At 41.5% G+C, this 21,212-nt stretch overlaps 1 protein-coding gene across 5 annotated transcripts in view; it reads left to right on the top strand.

The window, feature by feature from the left end:
* Positions 1-21,212, top strand: part of CDC14A (cell division cycle 14A) — a 169,821-nt gene that overhangs the window by 137,632 nt on the left and 10,977 nt on the right. For 2 of the 5 annotated variants that reach the window (XM_036069521.2, XM_078072691.1), the window contains 4 exons: positions 6,618-6,733; positions 8,561-8,608; positions 10,636-10,758; positions 11,455-13,981. In XM_036069521.2, coding sequence (XP_035925414.2) covers positions 6,618-6,733; positions 8,561-8,608; positions 10,636-10,758; positions 11,455-11,905 — 738 coding nt within the window. In that variant the 3' untranslated portion in view covers positions 11,906-13,981. Of the gene's footprint in view, positions 1-6,617; positions 6,734-8,560; positions 8,609-10,635; positions 10,759-11,454; positions 13,982-17,763; positions 19,680-21,212 lie in introns of those variants that run through there. The other 3 variants (XM_078072693.1, XM_078072690.1, XM_078072692.1) reach the window with 3 other exon arrangements.

Genomic DNA, 21,212 nt, shown 5'->3' with positions numbered 1-21,212 from the left:
GCCAAATTAATTACTTAAGCTCTAGCCATTCAGAAGTGGTATGATTTTTGAAATTAGAGCACAGAAATGCAAGAATTCAGAAATAACACAGAACGATGGTGTGGTTAAGACTTCAGACGGTGACATATATGGGCGCCTGGGTGGCTCAGTTGGTTAAGCGACTGCCTTCGGCTCAGGTCATGATCCTGGAGTCCCAGGATCGAGTCCCGCATCGGGCTCCCTGCTCAGCAGGGAGTCTGCTTCTCCCTCTGACCCTCCTCCCTCTCATGCTCTCTGTCTCTCATTCTCTCTCTCTCAAATAAATAAAATCTTTAAAAAAAAAAAAAAAAAGACTTCAGACGGTGACATATATATAGGTTTTGGACTACTTTATGGTTAGGTGATGCGTTGTGTAAATAACACTTTTAGTCCCTTTTCTTGCTATGTTTATCTGGTGCTGGCTCCAGAACGTTACATGAATATGGGGAATTAGTTTACTCAAAAGTGAATGTAATAGAGGTAGTGATATCTTTGTCGTTCTTTTGAATTCTAAGTGGGAAAATAAGTTGAGAATGCTGCAAGGATTTTAATATGTTTCAAGTTCCATACCAATGTTCAGGATAGAAGCCCATGGAAGTTCTGGGTTTATTAGTTTGTACATAAAGAAAGTGCAAAAAGGCGCTATTCTTCTAGAGGTTGCTTCTTTTTTTTTTTTCTTTTTAGAAGTAATGTCACATTGAAAATGAGATACTAAATTATTTTTCTGATTTCTAGGCCTACAGGGATTTTCCTGGGGTTGGTTATTCGGAAGCTCTGTAATTACTTGATTGGGAAGGTTTGAATATATAGTTTTTCAGTGCCCAGGAGGTGAGTGAATAGGCAAAAAGGATTAACCAGAAGGATTCAGGCCACATTAATGGACTAGGCTGCAGCTGTAATGAATTCTCTTTGCCTACTTAGAGTCATGAAAAATCTTTTATAAATAGAGGCTTTATCTTGACTGAAGCTGGTCTTCAGTGCTAGGCTAGGCACTATGAAATATACCCGGCCCATCCTGTGGGTCTAGGTTAGGCTTGCTGCTTTGTGCTCCTGCCTTGCACTGTATTTTTCCTCCATGGTCCTTAACACCTCCTTCCCTGCCCGGCAATACACGCTGTGAAGATCGAGGCTTCTATCTGCCCTCGTTGTGAGCCTATTCCTAGCCCACAGGGCCTTCGTAAATGTTGCTTGAAAGAATGGAGAAGGCTTACGAAGGAGCCTGGAGCTTGAAAGAATGGAGAAGGCTTTTAATAGAAAAACAAACAAGAAAACAGACATGAAATTGGTAATAATCCAAGCTATCCAAGGGTAGTCTGTGCTCAAATACAAAATAGTACCAGCAATAAGTGCTCACTCAGACATGCCAGGGCCTAAGGGTCCATCATGCATTGGGGTTATAAAAAATGGCTTTAAGAAGATGGAATTTAAAATTAACACTTTATTTAAGGGGCCGATACTTAAGGAGTTAAGTGAGGAGCTTAGAATGTAACAACAACCTAAATAGCATCTACTAGGTGCTAGGCACTGTTCTAGGTGCTTTACAAGGATTAACTTTTTTTTTTTTTAAAGATTTTATTCATTCATTTGAGAGAGAGAAAGCATGAGCAGGGAGGGGGGGTGGGAGCAGCAGAGGGAGATGAAGAAGCAGACTCCCCGATGAGCAGGGAGCCCGATGCGGGGCTCGATCCCAAGACCCCGAGATCATGACCTGAGCTGAAGGCAGATGCTTAACCGACTGAGCCACCCAGGTGCCCCTACATGGATTAACTCTTAGTTCTTATAACAGCTGTATGAAATAGGCACTGTTACTAGGCCCTTTTTAACAGATGGCATAACCGAGATAGAGAAAGTTAAACTGCCCCAGATCACAAAGTATGCAGTGGCGCCGGCAGTTAGACGCAGGCGCTCTGGCTTCGGAGGCTCCTCTCAGCCACCCACTGTGAGGCCTCGCTCCGTACCCTGTTGCCTCTCCATGAGGTCCTAAGTGTGGCTTTAGTATATTACATCAGTAGGTTTGAACATAACCTTAGTCAGCCTGTCCCAATAAATTTCTCCTGGAACTGTGATTGTTGTTAACTTTTCCTTCTCCAGGGTGATAATCCAATATTAGCACACTTATCGATCAGATGCTCTTGACTTAGATATTAATTAGGTACAGGTGCTGCTCCTATTCAGCCAAGTTCACATAAATTGACAGGTAAATAAGAATTTAGCGTTTTAGGGGCGCCTGGGTGGCTCAGATGGTTAAGCGTCTGCCTTCGGCTCAGGTCATGATCCCAGGATCCTGGGATCGAGCCCCACATCGGGCTCCTGGCTCAGCGGGGAGCCTGCTTCTCCCTCTCCCTCTGCCTCTCTCCCTGCTCATGCTCTCTCTCTCTCTCTCTCTCTGTATCTCTGTGTCTCAAATGAATAAATAAAATCTTTTAAAAAAAAAGTATTTAGTGTTTTAATTAATTAATTAATTTTTAAAGATTTTATTTTTAAGCAATCTCTACACCCAACATGGGGTTCAAACCCATAACCCAGAGATCAAGAGTCACATGCTCCACCGACTGAGCCAGCCAGGTGCCCCAAGAATGTACTGTTTTAATTACATCATGGAGATACTGTGATTTATAAAATCCTTTGCTCTTTTACATCAAATGCCCAAGTACAGGGTGCATCTTAGAAAAAAATCCATGAAGTAAGAAATTAACTCTCTAAGACCCTACTTTCAAGCACTATTCTTTCTACTCTTGGGACCACTATGGCATTCCAGTTCCAATCTGAATGCCACTGGGATCCGGGAGAGGCTCTAGGACAGGAGAGTGACAATACAACACAGAGCCAGGGTTTGGGGAGACTGCTCTGGCTGTGAGGGAAAGGGGTGCTGGGGTCTGTGTTCGGCCAGGGGTGGGAGGCCAGGAAGTTGGTGATGGGGGAGTGGTCCCAGGTGATAAAGGTCTCAACCGGTGGCAGTGAGGAAGGAGAGAAGACGGACTCGGGGACCCAGATAAATCCAAACTTTTTATGATCAGAAGCAACTTGTTATGAAGATGACATCTTTGCCTTTCCCCAGCTTTTATACCTCACAGTTTCAGCATCTGAGAGCTGAAAGAATTTTGGAGATGACCCAGCCACCTTTCCTAGCCAAATCACTTAAACCTGCTAAAAATCCATTATCATCTTTCTCTTCCAATCCTTTCACTTCTATTTTTACTCATTTCTATTTCAAACTCTCTTTTTATGTCATTTTTCTATTATAACTCTTCCATCTTTTTTCCCTACTGTGCTATATTTTATCTAATAGATTTTTTTTCTTAATGGCACACACCGCAGCCTCCCCAGTAGCTCACTCTGTCACCATTTGATTAATGCGTTGGTCAGTAATTACTCTATCCAACTGAAACCTATGAGTGCCTTTTATTTTCATTTTCATCTTGTCTATATTTAGAGAACAACCAATGGCATAAAATAAATCTTTCTATTTTGCAACTATTATTTGTTCTTTAGCTAGACCATCATCTGTAAATAAGTACATCTTTTGAAATGGTCCTTCTTCATGTATTTTAGTTTGCTCTCATTTTCCTGCCTTTATGTAGGGCAGGCTGGGTTTAATAAATATATTTATTAATATATATTTAAATAAATATATATATTTATAGATATATATTTTTTCTTTAGAAAAGACATGGCTTCCTTCTCCAGAGGTTGAGAGCCGAGACTTAATAAATAATGTTTTCTTTTTCTTTGAGAGCTAGGGTATTTAAGTAAATTCCTTAAGAGAAAGAGCTTAAATAGAAAATATATTGAATCTGGCTAGTTAGGTGCATGGCTCTCTGTTGCAGTGTTTTTGTTGTTTTCTACATTTGAAATGCATTACATTTAAAAGATTTCACCTTTAAGATACATAATAAAGTGGGAGAGAAAATACTTGTGACATAACTATATGTAAAATATTAGCAATTTTTTTTGTTTAATTGTGTATCTTGTTAAATTAGTATTTTTTTTCAAGTAATATGTGACCACACTTTTAGAAATGTCAGAAAGTACTGAATTCTAATAAAAAATATCAGTCCCCTATCCCACCTTTCTGTACTCCAAGACCAACTCCCAAGCGGGGGAACCCCTAAGCAAATTATATCAGCATTTTCACTACCATTATTTCTACACATCAATGTCTTGCTTATAATGCTATTTAAAACAGTTTATTGATTTTGGACATTTTTTGATTGCCTTCTGGTTGTGGTAGACAGGATTTTAGCTCTCCCTCCCCCCCCCCCCCCCCCCCCCGCCCAGGTGTTACTCCTATTCCCCCGTGCTTCCCCATATGGCTACATCATAATTTTTTGTTAAACCCAAAAATATGTACATTATTACTATGTAAGGACTGTTCACTCTTGAGCATGGTAGTCTACTCTGTTTTTTTTATTGAAGTACAGTTGACACAATGTTATATGAGTTCAGGTGTGAGTTAATTGCCTTTTTATTTGCATAGTTTTCTGTGTACTTGGGAAAACATAAGGCTACTCTCTCCTCCCCGCAATTATGCCAAGCAATTTAAAATTTATTCAAAATCTTAACACAGCAAAAAATTTTACCAAGTTCATTCTTTTCCCAAAGAGTCTTTTCCTCTCCACCCTGGACTGGTTGTTTTTTAGCCTTACTGTATAGTTCTGACCCAAGGCCTTCTTTTCACCCTCTTCAGTTGGAGTCCTAATTTTCCTGGATTTCCTCTTGTCTTCTTAACTTTTCCCTGATGTACATCCTGTAATAGTTTTCTCAGAGAGATTGTGTGAGAGGTGAATTTTTTTATCTTTGTTTTACCTTTACGTTTGACTGTTGGGTTGAATTTTGGAATTCCAGGTTGAGGCTCACTTTTCCTTAGAATTTTGAAGGTGTTTCAGAGCTGGGAACACAAAGATCCTCCTGGTTGGAAGGACAAACAAGCTTTCCTGGCTTTCCCACAAAGGTGCCCATTAGACAATGAACCTGACCAATAAGGGTGAGGATCCTGTCAGGTCCTTCAAGAAGCCAGTCCCATATTCTAGAGACTCTGGCTGTGTGCTGGTCCTTCCATCAGGTACAAGTAACTGGTATCAGGTACAAGTAACTGGTAACAACACCCATGTTGATTGCTGGGTGAAGCTAAGCCCACCTCCTCAGGTGTACCGTCCTGCTAGCAAGCCTAACCTTCAGGCCTGCCTTATTTCTATTCCTGCAGGCTTCCTTGGGTGATAATGGATTCATTCCCACTGGGGTTGCATGGGCAGAGATGAATGATATAACCAATTCCTGGAGACTTTATAGATGGGCAACTTATGACTTTAAGAGAATCCTCTGACTTTAAGGTTCCACGAACCTGTGACTGTTGAACTGGTGTTCTTTGCCAGGATGACCCTTCCTGTGATCTTGGCCTGCTTCTCTCCACACTCCTTCTTTAAGACTCAGTTAAGGGATTTCCTCCTCTAGGAAGCTTTCATCTTCATTTCTTCTTCTTTCCTACCAGCTGTGTGCTTTGTGTGTCTATTTTTCTTTTTTAAACTCAGAGTTATAGTAGTAAGGTGTGGTCTTTTTACCCAGGACATGTCTACTGACCCCAGATGTATCCTTGCAACCCAACCTAGGTGGCAGGGAGTAAAGAAGTGTTTTGAGCCAGGAATGGCTATCAGAAATGACTAGAATGTGACTGAGGGAAGTATGTTTTTGTATATCCTTCATCAAATAAGAGTTCTAGATTTAAAGAGTGGAGGGGACTTTTATGGCTGCAAGGAATCTTAGCAAATTCAAGGTGTATGAATTATTAAGGGGAGGGAAATGGGCAAAATAAAATCTTTACTGGTGCAGTGTTAGTGTACCATTGTATCTGGGGTCAAGAAATCTGATTTTAAAATCATTGCTGTCATGAAGAGCTTCGGGGAGCTTGGGTAATATTCCTAACTTCTGTGAGCACCTCCTTTTTTTTCATCTTTATAGGTAACAGTGTCTTCCCCGCCCTGAATTGTAAGAATTAAATGTGAACTAGCATGTGAAAAGACCTTGTGTGGTACTTCTGTTTTTTAGTCTATAAGACTTATGTCAGCAGGAAACACTTTCCCAATCTAGTAAACTTTAACTCCTTCTGGAAAGGTCTTGAGTGCTTTTACTAGTGTTAGTTGATCCTAGTAAGTTATCGTCTAGATGTCCTAAATTGTTTTGTCTTTCATTTCTGTAAACAAGTTATAAAATTTACAGTGATTGATCCTAGTAGTTTCTGGAAACATATTTGTAATGTATCTATTGAGCCAGCCTGTATCTGAGCTATATTCCAAAGCATGATTTTGTCTGCGTGAGAGTCTCTTTGGTTGTGGTCCCTTGTAATAAAGAGCTCTTTTTAAATTCTACCACATCCATACCCATGCTTTGATTTAGAGTTGATTTGACCAGTATATTTAATTGATGAATAGTTGAACAATCTCTAGTATATATATAGACAATGCTGAATTCATAGAGCATTAAAGCTATTTAAGATAATCTATGTTAAGACAATCTATATTAATAGTTTATGGTCTATTAAGAAAGCTATATAAAGCAAAATTATTCATAATAACCTTTCTATGGAACATGCATTTTTTTTCCAGAATAATTTAGAAGAGGATGAAGATGTGGAAATGAAAAATGGTATAACCCAGGGAGACAAACTACGTGCCTTAAAAAGTCAGAGACAGCCACGCTCCTCACCATCCTGTGCTTTTAGGTAGATCCATTTTAAACTTCTGAATTTATATTTTGCCTCCATTTGTGGATAGAATATTTAATCTTCTCTTTTGAATATCATTCTACAAGTGCCATGTTTACCTCTTGTTTTTTGGTTTATTACTATTTTGTGTTGTTTATTATTTTGTCACTATAGAGAGCAGCTAAGTTTTAGAAGCTTACAGAAAGCAGCTCCTGCAATCTCAGTCTCTGGAAATCCCACCTTAAACTGCTGTGCCATTGGGTGTCTCTGGGACTGTGTTCAAAATTCCTTTTGGAATTCTACTCTTCCCCCATGAGTGGATGTCCTGTCTTGTGGCAAATCCTCACAGGTGTACTGAGGCTTTTGTTTTGAATCTAGAGTGTGTAGAAAAGTATTGAATGCCAAGCTTTGGTATATCCTAACTCCTTAGTTTTATGTTCTATATTTGAGAATTGAATAAACAATTCTTAACCTGTGTCTGTAAAGTTTGAAGTCTAAAATTACTAATCAGAATCAATTGATGGAACCTGACTTGTGATCATAACATTTAAAACCTGCTAATGGTTCAGATTAGTTAAAAAAGAAAGTCTTTAGGATCAATGTAGGTACAAAAATCTGTGAATATCTTCCAGATTCTTTACTGTAATATATGGGATGGTGACAAGTTCACAAATGATTATAATAGGAAATGGCTGCTTTTCTTTGCCTTTTAAGTGAGAGACATGCACAGCAAGAGGGGTGTTTTGCCAGCATGACACGTCAAACAGCCTCACAGAGAGTGTAATTTTCATGTGTTATCTGGGAGGATTATAACACAAGTCAGATTAAGTCTGAACACATCATTACCTATGCTTTGAGTACTGGTTCCTTGACCTGGGGAATGAAGGTTTATGTGGCTCACATTCAAGCTGATCGTTTTCCATAGTAATGTGAGAAGATGGGACAGCAAGCCTCGTGCTTAGTAGTAACCGCCAACTACCACTAGAAAATTGAAGGGACGCATCATTCACTGAGCAGCATGTTAGGTGTTTAGTTTGGTTATGAAGATTAACTGAATTAACATAAAAGGTATGCATCATTACCCACATTTGGGTTGGTTGCTTGAGGTTAGGGAGGTTAAATCCCTCCCCAGTGGGATGGAGTTGGAACAGAGCTGATATTCACACCCAGTACTGTTCAATCTGTGCTCTGCCCGCTATGGATATCATCTAAGTCAGTGGAAGGTTCTTCAAGATTACTAATCTCTTTATTTGCCATTTTTCCCCTTGAAACTCTTAAGAAAGCCTTTATATTGCTTAAAATTAATTTCCAACAGATTTAGATTTGATTTTGAAGAAATCATAAGGGGGAGGGAGGGATAAATTGGCATATAGCTTGGCACGTAAGTAGGCAAAAGAAGTGAGAGAACCTCCACGACACAAATTTTAGAAGGCTATTCCAATATGATTTTTCTATTTTTTTTTTAATTCTTAGAAATTTTCTCATTTTTTAGAATTTAATTTTCCTCGGAAATTTTCTCATTTTTTAGAATTCAATTTTCCTAACGGCATCATGGTATCATCATTGAACGTTTTTTTTACCCTGAGTGGCTGCAACGCCACCTTCTGATTTAAAGAAATTTGCTGTAAATTAAATTTAAGATGAAACAAAATGACTAAAATGGGTTTCCTGCTGGTTCTAGGATTTATTTTAGAAACAGGATGAGTACTAATATCCATTTGGGAGGTTTCTCCCTTTTGCCAATTTAATATTTTTACTGGTCTGACTCCATATGCTCTGCCTTTTGGTTTTTGCTTAAATGTATGAACCCGGTGATGCGTGAGCTTTTGTCTTTGATTTCCACAGGTTGGATGATATGAAAGGGCACCCAAGAGCAGTATCCCAGCCTTTCAGGTACTGTTACTGAGGTGAATTTCTAGTAGCTTGTAAATAAATGCTCCCCTTTAGATACATTTCCCAACCCTGAAACTGGTGAAAACAAATTGCACACAGCTTTTCACTTTTTAAGCCCCTTCCTTTCTGTTCCAGATTGTTACACTACACCTTATTTTTAATGCTCACCATGAAGGGGATTTTGGTTTTCCTGAGGTGCCCGCAGGTGTGGCTGTGGTAGGGACATCAGCGTAGTCTGTGCTTCCAGCACGTTCTGGGGTCTCTAAGAAACTACACTTGCTCAGCAATGTGCCTTTCAATCCAGTGACCGATTTTGCCTCGAGGTTTTAACATTTCTGTTTGTCCTTTTCGCCCCTAGTTTTACATATGTTCTTTATTTTCTAGTTTTATTTCCTTCCCCGTCCTCCATCTGAAGAGGAAACATTAGTGTTTCTCTCTGGAAAAATGTCCCCCAAACAGTCCCGGGGTGGTTTCAAGATACTAGTGGTACCAGAGTGTAGTGTAGGGCTTGGTGAGGGCCGTGGACATGTTTGCCAAGACTGTTGATGAGATAGGGGTAGAAAGCTGATTCACCCCTCACCTCTGGTTCTTATTCAGCCCGAGGTTTTAGGGTTGTTTCGTGCGGGCAGTTCGAAGAGGGCTCAGACTTCTCCAGAAACTTGAGCTGCTTTCTTGTACCACTTTTCCCATTCGTGTTTTAGAGGCAAACCATGTACTTGAAATGTTATTTGTGGGGAGGATGATGAAGGAAAGAGTCTACAAGTAAGTAAGCTTTCTAGAGCAGATAGGAAAACAAGGTCCAGGTGCATTAAATGGTTTGTTCGGGTTAAAATAGGTTTGGTATTAAAACCATGATTCTGCCCTGGCTGTTCAGGTTTGAGTCTGTTTTCCCTCAAACATTAATGAACATCCTCTCTGAGTCTGGCACTGGACTAGCCACTGGGAATAGAAATGAGAGACAGTCCTTTGCCCTCAGTGGAGCTTATATCAAGGGAAATAGACAAATACCAGACAATGAAGTATGGCATAAGGGCTATGATTTACTATGAGAATATATGACGAAACAGGATGCTTACCCTGCCTGGGAATTCAGTGAAGGCTTGCTGTATAGGGTACTAGCTGATTGGACCAGCAAAGGATAAGCAATGGGAATGAGGCAGATGGAGGTGGAGGGGAGGTAAGGAGAGGAGAAGATGCTCTGGCAGGAAAAGCAGCATATGCAAGCTGGACACAGGTGTGAATGCAGTCCATTCAGGGAACTGAGAACAGTTCGTGTCGCTGGAGTAGAGGTGCCTAATGGGAAAGTGTGGGTAGAAAGGACCTGCTCACAAAGGCTAGTGCCAGAGTTTGGAGGGTTTCATAAGTACAGCCAAGGAGCTCAGGCTTCCTGGACACTGAGGAAAGATTAAATGGTTTAAACAGTGGGGTGACATAATTAAATATTTTAGATTCCACCGGAGACTATTCAGAATTTGAATTTTAAGGAATAAGATTAAAAGAGGTTGCTAGTAGTCAAGAGGAAGGAGTAGTGATGGCCTCAGCTAGGGCAGTTGCAGAGTGGAAGGAAGAGGACAGGTTTAAAATATAAAGAAGTAGAATTAAGGACATGTGAAGAAAGAACGCTGCCATCAAAGAAGGGAAGTGACCAAGCATGGCAAGATCATGGTTAAGGACAGGACTGTGGAGCCTGGATTTGAATCCCAGCTCTGTCCCTTGCTCACTGAGTGACTTTGGATGAGGAGCTTTTCCTTTGTGGCTCTGTTTCCTCACTTGCAGAGTGGGGATTGCAATCTTAGCTGCCTCATAGGGCTGTTGTGAGGATGAGCTGACTTACCATCTATAAGGCTCTCAGAAGAGAGTCTGGCACAGAGCGAGTGCTCTGTTGGCTTTGACTGCTGCTACTGTCACTGTTGTCGTGACCTGCTGTGATCTCTTTAATGTTATTAGTTTACCGTGTCTTAGTTGATTGCTGCATGTTAGGATGACACAGCTCTTGTGTGACATTTTGCCCCTTTGTTTCCACAAAGATTGACTTCGTCCGCACAAGGATCTGCAACTACTTTGAAGACCTCGAAAGTGGCTTTGTCCCCTTCAGTGACGGCCAAGAGGATAAACAGAGGTTCTTTGTCCTCAGGTGCCAGTGTACGAAGGTGATTTTTCTCTACTTCTCAGATATCGGTGGGAGGTAAAGGGAGTCCGTAGCAGACAATGAGTTTGGCTGAAGTTTGTCAGAGGAGGGAACCGGGGAGAAGGGGAGAAATAGCAGAAGGCTCTGTGACCCTCCGGGGCTTCTGTTCCTGTCTCACGTGGTGGGGGACAAGGCCGTGGAGGGAGTGCCGGATGGCATCCCTTTCTACAGTGAAGCTCCAGCTTGCCTAACGTGATCAGGAAATTGGAGTTCCGTGGCACATACTAATGCTATGTGGTATGGTCATTTCTCCTGCGATGGGTAGGGACGTTAGAATGAGTACGTGTAAGCTAAATCTTACACTTAAGTCTACTTTTTACTCTCCCGTCATATAGCCCTTTTCCTGTACTCTCCACCTCAGGACACATAGAGCCCCCAGATGTTCTGTCTCAACATCTCCTGTCAACGTGGTTGAGCCAGCTTCTTGGGTCTGAATTAACTGCTCAGACAGGAAGTTAATGTGTATAACTCAAGGCCCCATATGATACTATCACCAAGAGCGATAAAGAAGCCATTCTGTCGCCATTTGCATTGATCAGAACTGTCTGCATCCCATTCCCCTCATGTCCTAATTATGTGTTTTAGAAACATGAACTCTGCGTGAGTATACATCGTTGTCTATGTCCCCCCCCGCCCACAACCTGTGTTTTCCATTCAGCTTTTCCATAAACTCCCGGCTAGCCAGTTCTCTAGGCAACTTGAACACTGCGACACAGGAGCCAGAGAACAAAAAGGCCTCCTCGTCCTCTAAGGCGGGTTTCATAGCCGGCCCGCTCACCAACCTCTTGAACGGCAGCTCCCAGCCGCCTGCCAGAAATTACCCTGAGCTCAACAACAACCAGTACAGCCGAAGCAACAGCAGTGGTGGGAGCACCCTGCGCAGCCAGCCGAGCCCCCACAGCGTCAAGACCGAGGAGCACCCCACCCTCCTCCGGCCCTCCTACACCGGCCTCTCTTCTTCCTCAGCGAGATTCCTGAGCCGTTCAATCCCCGTAAGTTCGCAGACACCACCTCTTGGTCCTCAGAACCCTGAACGCAACTTTTGTGCCTTGCCTTCCCAGCCAAGGCTGCCACCCAAGAAATTTAATAGCGCCAAGGAAGCCTTCTGAGCGATGCCTTCCCTCTGTGCTGTGGAACTGTCCATGCACGTGCATTCTGCTGGCTCCTCTTCAAGTAAATGCCAAGTTTCAACTGGGGTTTCTTCCTTCCTTCTTTTTGTCCTCCTCCTCCCACTCCTTTTCAGGTGATTTCGAAGGGAAACAGCTTTCATTCCCTTCATCATGAACACTGTTGACTCAAGTTACTTTTCAGTTAAGTTTGCAAATCACTCTGAATATCTGGTGCCAAGCCAGGAGCTGATTCATACAGTAGATGGTATTGGCTTTGGTTGTGGTGGTTTTAGGAATCGTCGCTTTTCCACATCACATGCTAATGAATGAATTCCAGAGTATTTATTTTTAAGATTTTTATTTATTTATTTGACAGAGAGAGACACAGCGAGAGAGGGAACACAAGCAGGGGGAGTGGGAGAGGGAGAAGCAGGCTTCCCGCTGGGCAGGGAGCCCGATGCGGGCTCGATCCCAGGACCCTGAGATCATGACCTGAGCCGAAGGCAGACGCTTAACCGACTGAGCCACCCAGGCGCCCCCTCAGAGTATTTAAATGTGGAAGGTGCTGAATGAACAGGATCTTCTCATAACTAACCATTAGGCCCCTGAATAAGTCACCTCCTGCAGGGCACTGACCCTACAGAATTAACAACATGGCAAACGGGAGGTGTTGATAAGGAAGGCTTATAGGTCGGTATCTGGGATGTCGGAGAGGGGAAGACAGAGTATCAGGAAGATGTTTAGAATTAGCCATCACTCTTCCGGAGACAGGACGAAAGTTTGCCAAACACATTCTCCCTGTGAACTCAGTATTTAGGTTGCCAAGCTCCCCCCAACCCCAGCTTTTAATCAGAAATCCCTGTTAGGTCAAATCTGTTGGTTCACCCCCTGCTATGAATCACTTTAATCACATATTTTGATTGCCTAGAAGGGAATCGAGATCTATGGGAATGTGAGTTTTGATTTGAGAGAACAAGAACAAAATGGGAAGGAGAAATCGATCTCACAGATCAAAGAAATGTGAATCGGAGTGATTCCAGTCAGGGCACAAGCCAGCTCCAGTGTCCTGGGAGGGCTGGGACCTGGGACTCCTTCATGCCTGATATTCTTCAAACATATCCTCAGCCATTGTCCAAGGAGAGGCTGATTTCTGCAGGGGAGCGGGGGGAGGGCAATGTGCCTTTTTTGGGGAACGATAGCCCCATGGGAATAGTTAACGAGACCCACTTTCCTTAGATGATAGTTTAGGGACCATCTTTCCTAACACGAGGATGCAGTGCACGTGTGTGCATGCACATGTGTGTTGGTTGGACTTATTACCACTCTCATCCCTACCTCAGCCTCTTTTCAGAGGTTTTTTTTTTTTTCTCTCTTCTATGCACACACAGTCCTTCCTGGCACATACAGTTGACCCTTGAGCAACACAGGCTTGAACTGCAAGGGTCCACTTATACATGGATTTCTTTCAATAAATACGGTACAGTAAATGTGTTTTCTCTTTCTTATGATTTTCCAAATAACATTTCCTTTTCTCTAGTTTACTTTATTGTAAGAATTCAGTATATAATACATAGAACATACTAATTGACTGTTGATGTTCTTGCTAAGGCTTCTGGTCAACAGTAGGCTATTAGTAGTTAAGTTTTGGGGGAGTCAAAAGTTTTGGGGGAGCAGATTTTTGACTACGTGGGAGCCGGCACCCCTAACCCATGCATTGTTCACATTGTTCAAGGGTCAACTGTATAATTTTCCCAGTAAGATTTTATTCCCCGTGATGTTTTTCAACATTATTTTAGATTCCTGTATAGATCAGGGCCCCAAGCAACTGCCAGCCCACTCCACCCCTTAATTTGCCTCTGATCCCACTGTATTATGCGTATAGGTGTATCAGTAAAACTTAGATCTTAGTAATTAGGGGGTTAGATGGAAAATGATAGGTATTTACCTTTTCACAACAAGGTTTACAAGTCGTGTGCTTCCCAGCAGGAGTTGAGTTATCAGTATTTTCATCTACCAATTGTGGATCAGCCTCGTTTTTAGACCAGAGCACAGACCTGTTCATTTTTGGAAAAAGTGTTACACATACAGATATATAGATAATTATATAAATATCTCGCTGGTTTCATGGCGAAAGAGTTAGTGAAACCTACATTTGCAGCTGAATACCAGAAGCATCAGGAGCCTGACAAAGAATAGCATTCTACTTTTTCTGGATCTCAGTTTTCCTCTTGGCTAGTTGAAGTATGGGGGTGTTCTTTAGGTGATTGTTGATCTCCCCCCCCCCATATTTATATAATTTAGTTTTTGGTGTCATTCCATGTTTTGTTATTTGTCTTCACCTCTCCTCCTTCTCCTCATCCCTCTCCTGGCCTGAATAGAGTGATTTTCCAATAATTAAAGTAATAGTCTGTGTGGGCAGCTGCTGCTGTTCGCCTCTTCTGCCTCTTAAATCTGTCATCTTATTGTAAAGAGAAGCATTTAGAAATAGAATCGCCAGCATGACAACATTTTCCTCCTTCTCACCCTCCTGGGAAGTAAGAAGTAGCAGGTCTCTTAGGGCTGACTTTCACTTCTTTATCTTTGCCTAGAAAACCTCTGTGGGAGGGAAGGCTCCCAAAAAAGTCTAAATTCAGATGGAAATTCCCATGTTAATGTGGAATAAAGCAGGAGGTGGTGAGTTGTTCTCCTTTATCGGTCCGCTACACTTGCTTTTCTAATTGTGGGTTTCTTGTCTAAAGGAGGTGGTCCTTCCCTGCAGGGCTTCCTAAGCTCTGAGGCATATGGCCCCTGAAGAACAAGGAATAAATCACTCAACAGAAATGTTTTCAGATCCTTGGGTAGGAAATGAAGTCTGTACGGCAATATCCTCCCAGCACCTTTAAGAAAGACCCAGAAACTCCTAGGGGATGAGGGTGACGTGTGTTTAGAGGGAGTCTAATATTTTAGAAGCTGCAATTAACATCTCTTTTGAAAGCTGCAATTGCTCTCTCACTTTATGCAGCAGTTCAGCCCCCAGAAAAATGTAAAAATGATTTCCTTGTTCTGTCATTAAACGCTTTAACACAGAAAACAAGAGCAAATGTTAAGGAATTCTTCTGGTGGTGACAGAAAGCCGAGAAACCATCCGATTTTATTTTTATTTATTTGGCCTCTTCTGTGAGCCTCAAGGTTTCTACTGCCCAGGACAATGCACAAGGTTTCATTTTTATTAACCCACTTATTGTTAAAAAAAAAAAAATCAGTTTTCCTTCCCTGACATTCAGAGGAGTTTTCAAATGCTTAAGAAATGAGGGACATGTGATTATGGTGTAGGTGGGGTGGAAGTATTTTATTAAATTGAAATTACTTGAGGTATCTGTCTTGAATATTTGCTGTTTTATTTTTAAAATGAGACTTGCCACTGAATTGCTATTCATCTCCGCTGTCCTTACCTGACCCCTGAAGTCTGGGTTATGTCGTGATGCCTTCCCCATAAGCTCTTCTATACCCTGCCTTGGTCTTAATCAATACTCCTCTCGCTCTGCATTTTACCCATCTGTTCACTTATCTGTATCCCCCACTAGACTGTAAGCTCTGTGAGGTCCGGGACCGTGCCTCTGTTTTCTGTGCCACAGTATGCCACAGTTGTATGCTCTGAGCATACAGTAGGCACTCGTTAAGTATTTCTTGAATGGATATATGAATGCTTGGGTGTTTAAATGAGTCATGTGTTAAGAGTTATTGCCTCCATTTTAAGGATGAAGAACTGGAGGGTTTGAGAGGTTAAATATTTTGGCCTAGGCCTAGATTGTACCACAAATATGTAGCAGAGGCATAATTTGCACCTAGGTCAGTTTGACTCCAAAAAGCATATTCTTTTGATTACATTATGTCACACATATACTGTGGTAGGTGTTTAAAAGACAGGGATAGCTAAAGGATAGCTCATTTTTTCAGGAGAGGTCAAGGAAAGATGTGAAGAAGGGATACCACTTTAGTCGGGCTTTGGAGGATGAATAGGAGCCTGCTGGGAATCTAGCCGTGAAAACAGGAAGAGGAGAAATGGTCATTGCAGGCAATGGGAACCATACGACCAGAAGTGCAGCCTTGTACTTAGACTCTTAGGTTCTGAAGACACGTAGACCTAGGTTCAAATTTTCTCTCTGCCATTTCCTTATGGTGAGTACTTTGGCAAGTTATTTAACCTTGCTGAGCCTCAGTAAAATGGGAATAATGGGAATGATAATAATCAAGGGCAGATCTAGGTTTTGTGCACCCTGAAGCTTATACAATTTAGTGGGACCTATGTAAGAAAAAGAAGGCAAAATATGAATTTTTGTGAATTTTATACAACATAGGGCTGTGTACTTTGAAAGGAGTTTGTGTGACTATGGGGCCTTGAGGCTTATGGGGTAGTGATCATAGTGTCTTTGTAATAGGGTGGTTGTAATGATTAACTGAGGAGATAAATCATGTGAAGTAGTTTACCCTGTTGGCTTACAGATGGTGCTCAATAATTGCTAGCTATTATTGTTTTAAGAGCAGTGAGTATTCCAGTGTAGCTAAAGCCAGGGGAGGTCAGCTGTAGTTGAGGCTGGAAAGTTAAGCTGAAGCCAGCGTCAGCTATCTGAATCTTGTCAGCAGACTGGCTTGATCAGATCTGATCCGATGATAATTCTGGCAGTCGTGTGCAGGACAGATCTCGGTGGAAACCCTGAAGGCAGGGAGACTGGTTTGAGTCCTATCTGCTGTCCTCTGTCCCTGCCTTAGCAGGTGTCCTTGGGTAAACGCTATGCTTGTTCAACGATTATTGCGTGTTTTACTATGCACAGTAGTATTGATGCTGTTAAATAACCATACATGACCAACAGATCCATCATATATTTATTATTAACTTTTAAATGATGTATTTATTTTTGTAAATGGAAACTTAACTACCCAAAGGAGAATTATGGTCCTTAGTAAACATCTTTTTTATAACAGTGAGCTTTTGGAGGAGTTGTCAAATAATGTGCTTTCTATAAAATATATGTATATGTATGTATATATAGAGTCAGCTTGGTTACAAAGAATTTTTTGTCACTTCAGTGTCACGGGATCACATTAATCTTTGCTGTATGGAGTAGCCTTTTAGAATAAGCTTTTGTTGTACTGATCTGTAGGGTATATAAATATTAATAAGATAAGCTGCTCTATAATGAGGTTCTTCTGAAAACTGCTTTGGGCATCACCTATTAAAATCTTTTTTTGTGATCTTATTTTATTACTATTCCTAAGCAGTAGCTTAGGAATGTCTTCGGACATTTCCAGAGATATTCTCACGGTGCTGTTGCAGGTTATATTGATGAGGCCATTCATTGTCTCTTGGAATTTCCCCATTTTCCTCTATTCTGCTGTTCTCTCATCTTTGTTGTTGTTGTGTTAGCCTCATTGATGATCTTCCTAACTCAGTCTCTTAATTCATTCATACTGTAAGTAGGGGCCCAAACTCTTTCTGTAAAGGGCCTGATAGTCAATGTTTTGGCTGTGTGTCCCAACTCTTCAACTCGATACATAAACAAATGGTATGGTTGTGTCTCGGTGAAACTTTATTGACAAAAACAGGTGGTGGGCTGGATTTGGCCCCTGGGCTATAGTTTGCCAAGCCCACTTTAAAGCAGTGCCAGGTAAGAGAGAACTGATCTCATCATTTGACTCACCTGTTCAAAAGTGACCAGGATCCCCTAGTGCTAGAACATTAATCCTGAATTCCTTTGCTGAGCTTTCAGGCCCTCTGTCCTCAGGTCCCCTTATCGTATCTTTGTACCTCGTTTACCCTGCTTGTCCCTGAATGTGGGTTCCCTGGCCCTCCTTCCCCACTACGTTCTCGTTATTGCCTACCTCTTGGCCTTTGGAAAGCCCTTTCCTGAAAGCCCCCTGCCCTCTTCACCAATTTCTCATTTTTAAAGAGATATACTACCTTCCATCTACTCTCTGAAGCTTTCCTCCGGAAACTGAACCGACCCTTTTTAACCTCTTGTTCCTGCCCACGATGCATATTTAGTACCTTATCAGTATGTGCGGTTGCTATGACATACCTGAGCATCTGTGTTTGTTTACCTGTTGTCCATGTATATGAGACTTGTCTCCAACTTTTAAACTTTCTTTGTGTGTCAATACACAAAGTTCCATAAAGTTCTTTTATATCTTATGGTTTCTAACATAGTACTAGACACAGAAAGGAATTAAAAAAATATTCCTTTGGTTTACAGTTGAAAGGAAAATTGAAATGAACTGTTGTGTGTGTGCTTACTGTTTTACCCTCGCGTTCTCCTTATGCCACAGTTGAAATTGTCGGGCACGCAGTTCCCTGTGTGAGGGGCGCAACCGTGTTTATACTCAGCGGGTTAGTCTGCTCTTTGGTTCTGAAGACTCTGTGGATGGGTTCTCCATCGCAAATTTATTTATCTTTTTGGTAATCATGAGGCAACTTTATTTTTGTCTCCAATATTATTGTTATCCCTTTACATTTGTTTGTTGGCTATAGTTCTTCTTTTTTACTGACGTGTAGTTGACACACACTGTTACATTAGTTTCCCAGGTGTACCTCACAGCAATTCAACCTTTCTATACCTTATGCTGTGCTCACCACAAGTGTAGCTCCCATCTGTCGCCAGACAACCATCGACTATATTCCTATGCTGTACTTTTCATCGCTGTGACTTACTCATTCTGTAACTGGAAGCCTGTATCTCCCACTCCCCTTCACCCATTTTGCCCATCCCTCACCTCCATCTACTCTGGCGACCACCAGTTTGTTCTCTGTGTTCTCTATCTCAGATTTCAGAACAACCTTGGTAGCCTGTGAATAGGTTAAGTTCTTCTGTGTTCTGGCATTAGTCAGAAAATATGTATATATATACTTATAGAATTATATATATAAGGAATTACTGATTTTTAAAGTAGGACTTGGAATAAGATCAAAATATTAGATCCAGCTTGGTAAAATACTCAGTTTGGTGAAAGTCTGAGTGATTGGCATGTGCATGAAAGCTTGCTTCATTTTTACTTTGGAGTAATGTTTGTGTGACGGTGATGAGCTACTTATTGTTTGAACATTCATTCCCAATAAAATGCTTCCACTTTCCAGTGGGATGTTAATGGCTTTTCTTGATTTAAACTTGATGTCTTTCCCCTCTGCCCATTCCCCATTCTAAGAACTGTCATCCTGTTCTGATTTTAAATATAATCTTGGATCACAAAGCTTAAAGATTAAATATTATATTTAATACTAAGGATTAGTACCAGCTTTCTAACCTTGTATGTTTAAGTTGCTATGGTTTTCCCCTCTCCTCTCTGTGTTGTGGCATTACCTTAAATTTGATGGAATTTTCAGCTAAGGGATGTTAATCATTATCAAGAACATGAGCTCCGTCTTTGAACCGCATCTTTGGCCTTTATTCAGTGTTGGTATTCTTTTGTTTCCGTTCCAAGGGGACTTGAGAATGTTACTTGACAAAGCATCAGATTGTTTTGAGGTCAGCGTGGTTCAGATGGTGCCTTTAAATTTGCATATAAGCTATTAGGTACACGCAGTGTTTGCAGATAGAGCTAAGGATAATTTCAGTTTCCAGGGTTAAATAGGGGTTTACATTAATTTGCTGTACAAAGCCTGTCAGCTGTGTTTGACTCTCCATTTGAAAGGACTCTTTCAAATACAGAACTTGCTTTAATCTCAAGTACATCGGAGTTATTAATTGCCTTCGTTGTTCAACTTAATTTGACACCTTCTTTTTTACGTGATACCAATAACACTGCTAAGTCAATAGAAAAGAGTCTTATTCTAATCTTGCTTTATTTATTTATTTGGCCAGGAGCAAAAGAGAGAGCTTTTTATATATGTATAAACACTTGTCCAATTAAAAAATTATCTAATATGTATATGAGTGTATACCATGAGCGCAGTATTGTTTTGGTAGAGGAAGGTAAGACAAAGACGTATAAGCCATTGCCTCCCACTAGATGGAAAGCTCCATGAGGGCATCTTCTGGCTTAATTGATCGTCCCTCGTTTTTCTGGTCCCTTCTATCTGGCTTTGTAGTGCTGCCAGAATCTGCTTAAAATACTAGTTACCTAATGTCATCCTTTGCTTAAAAAGCTTCTGTGGTTGAAGAACAAAACCAATTATTATAAGATTTGTTTCTTTTTCCCTGAGGTTCTACAGTTTCACCATAATATACCTAGATATGGACTCTGTATAGTTTATCCTTTTGGGCCTCAGTGTGTGCTTTCAGTCTTAGGGCTGATGGCTTGTTCAATGATGGAAAGTTCTTAGGCATTATCTTTTTGGATATTACCTGCCTTTCCCCTACTTCTCCTTTTGTAACATCCCCTAGACTTATGTTCAATCTGCCCTCAGTATTTCTTTCTTTTTTTTAAAAAAAATTTTATTCATTTATTTGACAGAGAGATAGAGAGCACAAGCAGGGGGAGTGGCAGGTAGAGGGAGAGGGAGAAGCTGGCTCACCGCTGAGCAGGGAGCCCGATGTGGGGATTGATCCTGGGATCATGACCCAAGCCGAAGGCAGCCGCCCAACCGACCGAGCTACCCAGGCGCCCATGTCCTCAGTATTTCTTACCTTCTGTTTTACATTTTTTTAAATTCCTGTTGCTGAATTCCTCCTGCTATTTTCCAATCCACTAATTCTCTTTTAACTGTGTCCATTCTGGAATGTATCCCCAACCATTTTGGTTTCAATGGCTATGTCTTTTATTTCCAGCATTTATAATTCATTCTTTATGACAGCCATCTGTTTTTATTTGGACCTGCCTATTTTTGTTTCATAGTTTCTTGTCCTTTTTATGGGTATTCTTCATGTTTTCACCTTGAAGACAGGTCATTGTGAGATTGCTTTGTTATTTGCATTTCAGCCTGTGAGCATCCATCTCCTGGTTGGAGGCTTTGTTAGTTCTCTTGGTGTTCATGTTCCTTGTGTGTTTTAGAATTTTCATTTGTAGGTTCACACTAGATGGGAGTTTCTGTTTCTCTCCCCTCTCTCTGTGATTTCCCTTCCTCATCCACTGGCTTTCTTCTTGGTTCCACTTGAACCGCTCCCCCGCCCCCAAGCCCAGGTCCTCCAGTCTAGAAACAGACCTTCATGACCCAGGCTCTGTCCCTTGGTGAGCTCGGCAGGCTGGCTTCTCAGGCAAGGATGCAGCTCTGCCTAAACCCTGGCCCAAGGGCCCCCTTCACGGGTGGGAGAGCCTGATCCCAGCCCCAGTTTCAGGCCTGGGGCCTTTGGCCTGTAGACCCTCAGGAATGGAACACATGGCCGCCTCTGCTGGTTTC

This window comes from Halichoerus grypus, chromosome 5 (genome assembly GCF_964656455.1).
Source record: "Halichoerus grypus chromosome 5, mHalGry1.hap1.1, whole genome shotgun sequence".
In the NCBI taxonomy this organism is placed as follows: domain Eukaryota; kingdom Metazoa; phylum Chordata; class Mammalia; order Carnivora; family Phocidae; genus Halichoerus; species Halichoerus grypus.
This window is presented reverse-complemented; position numbering and strand designations above follow the sequence as displayed.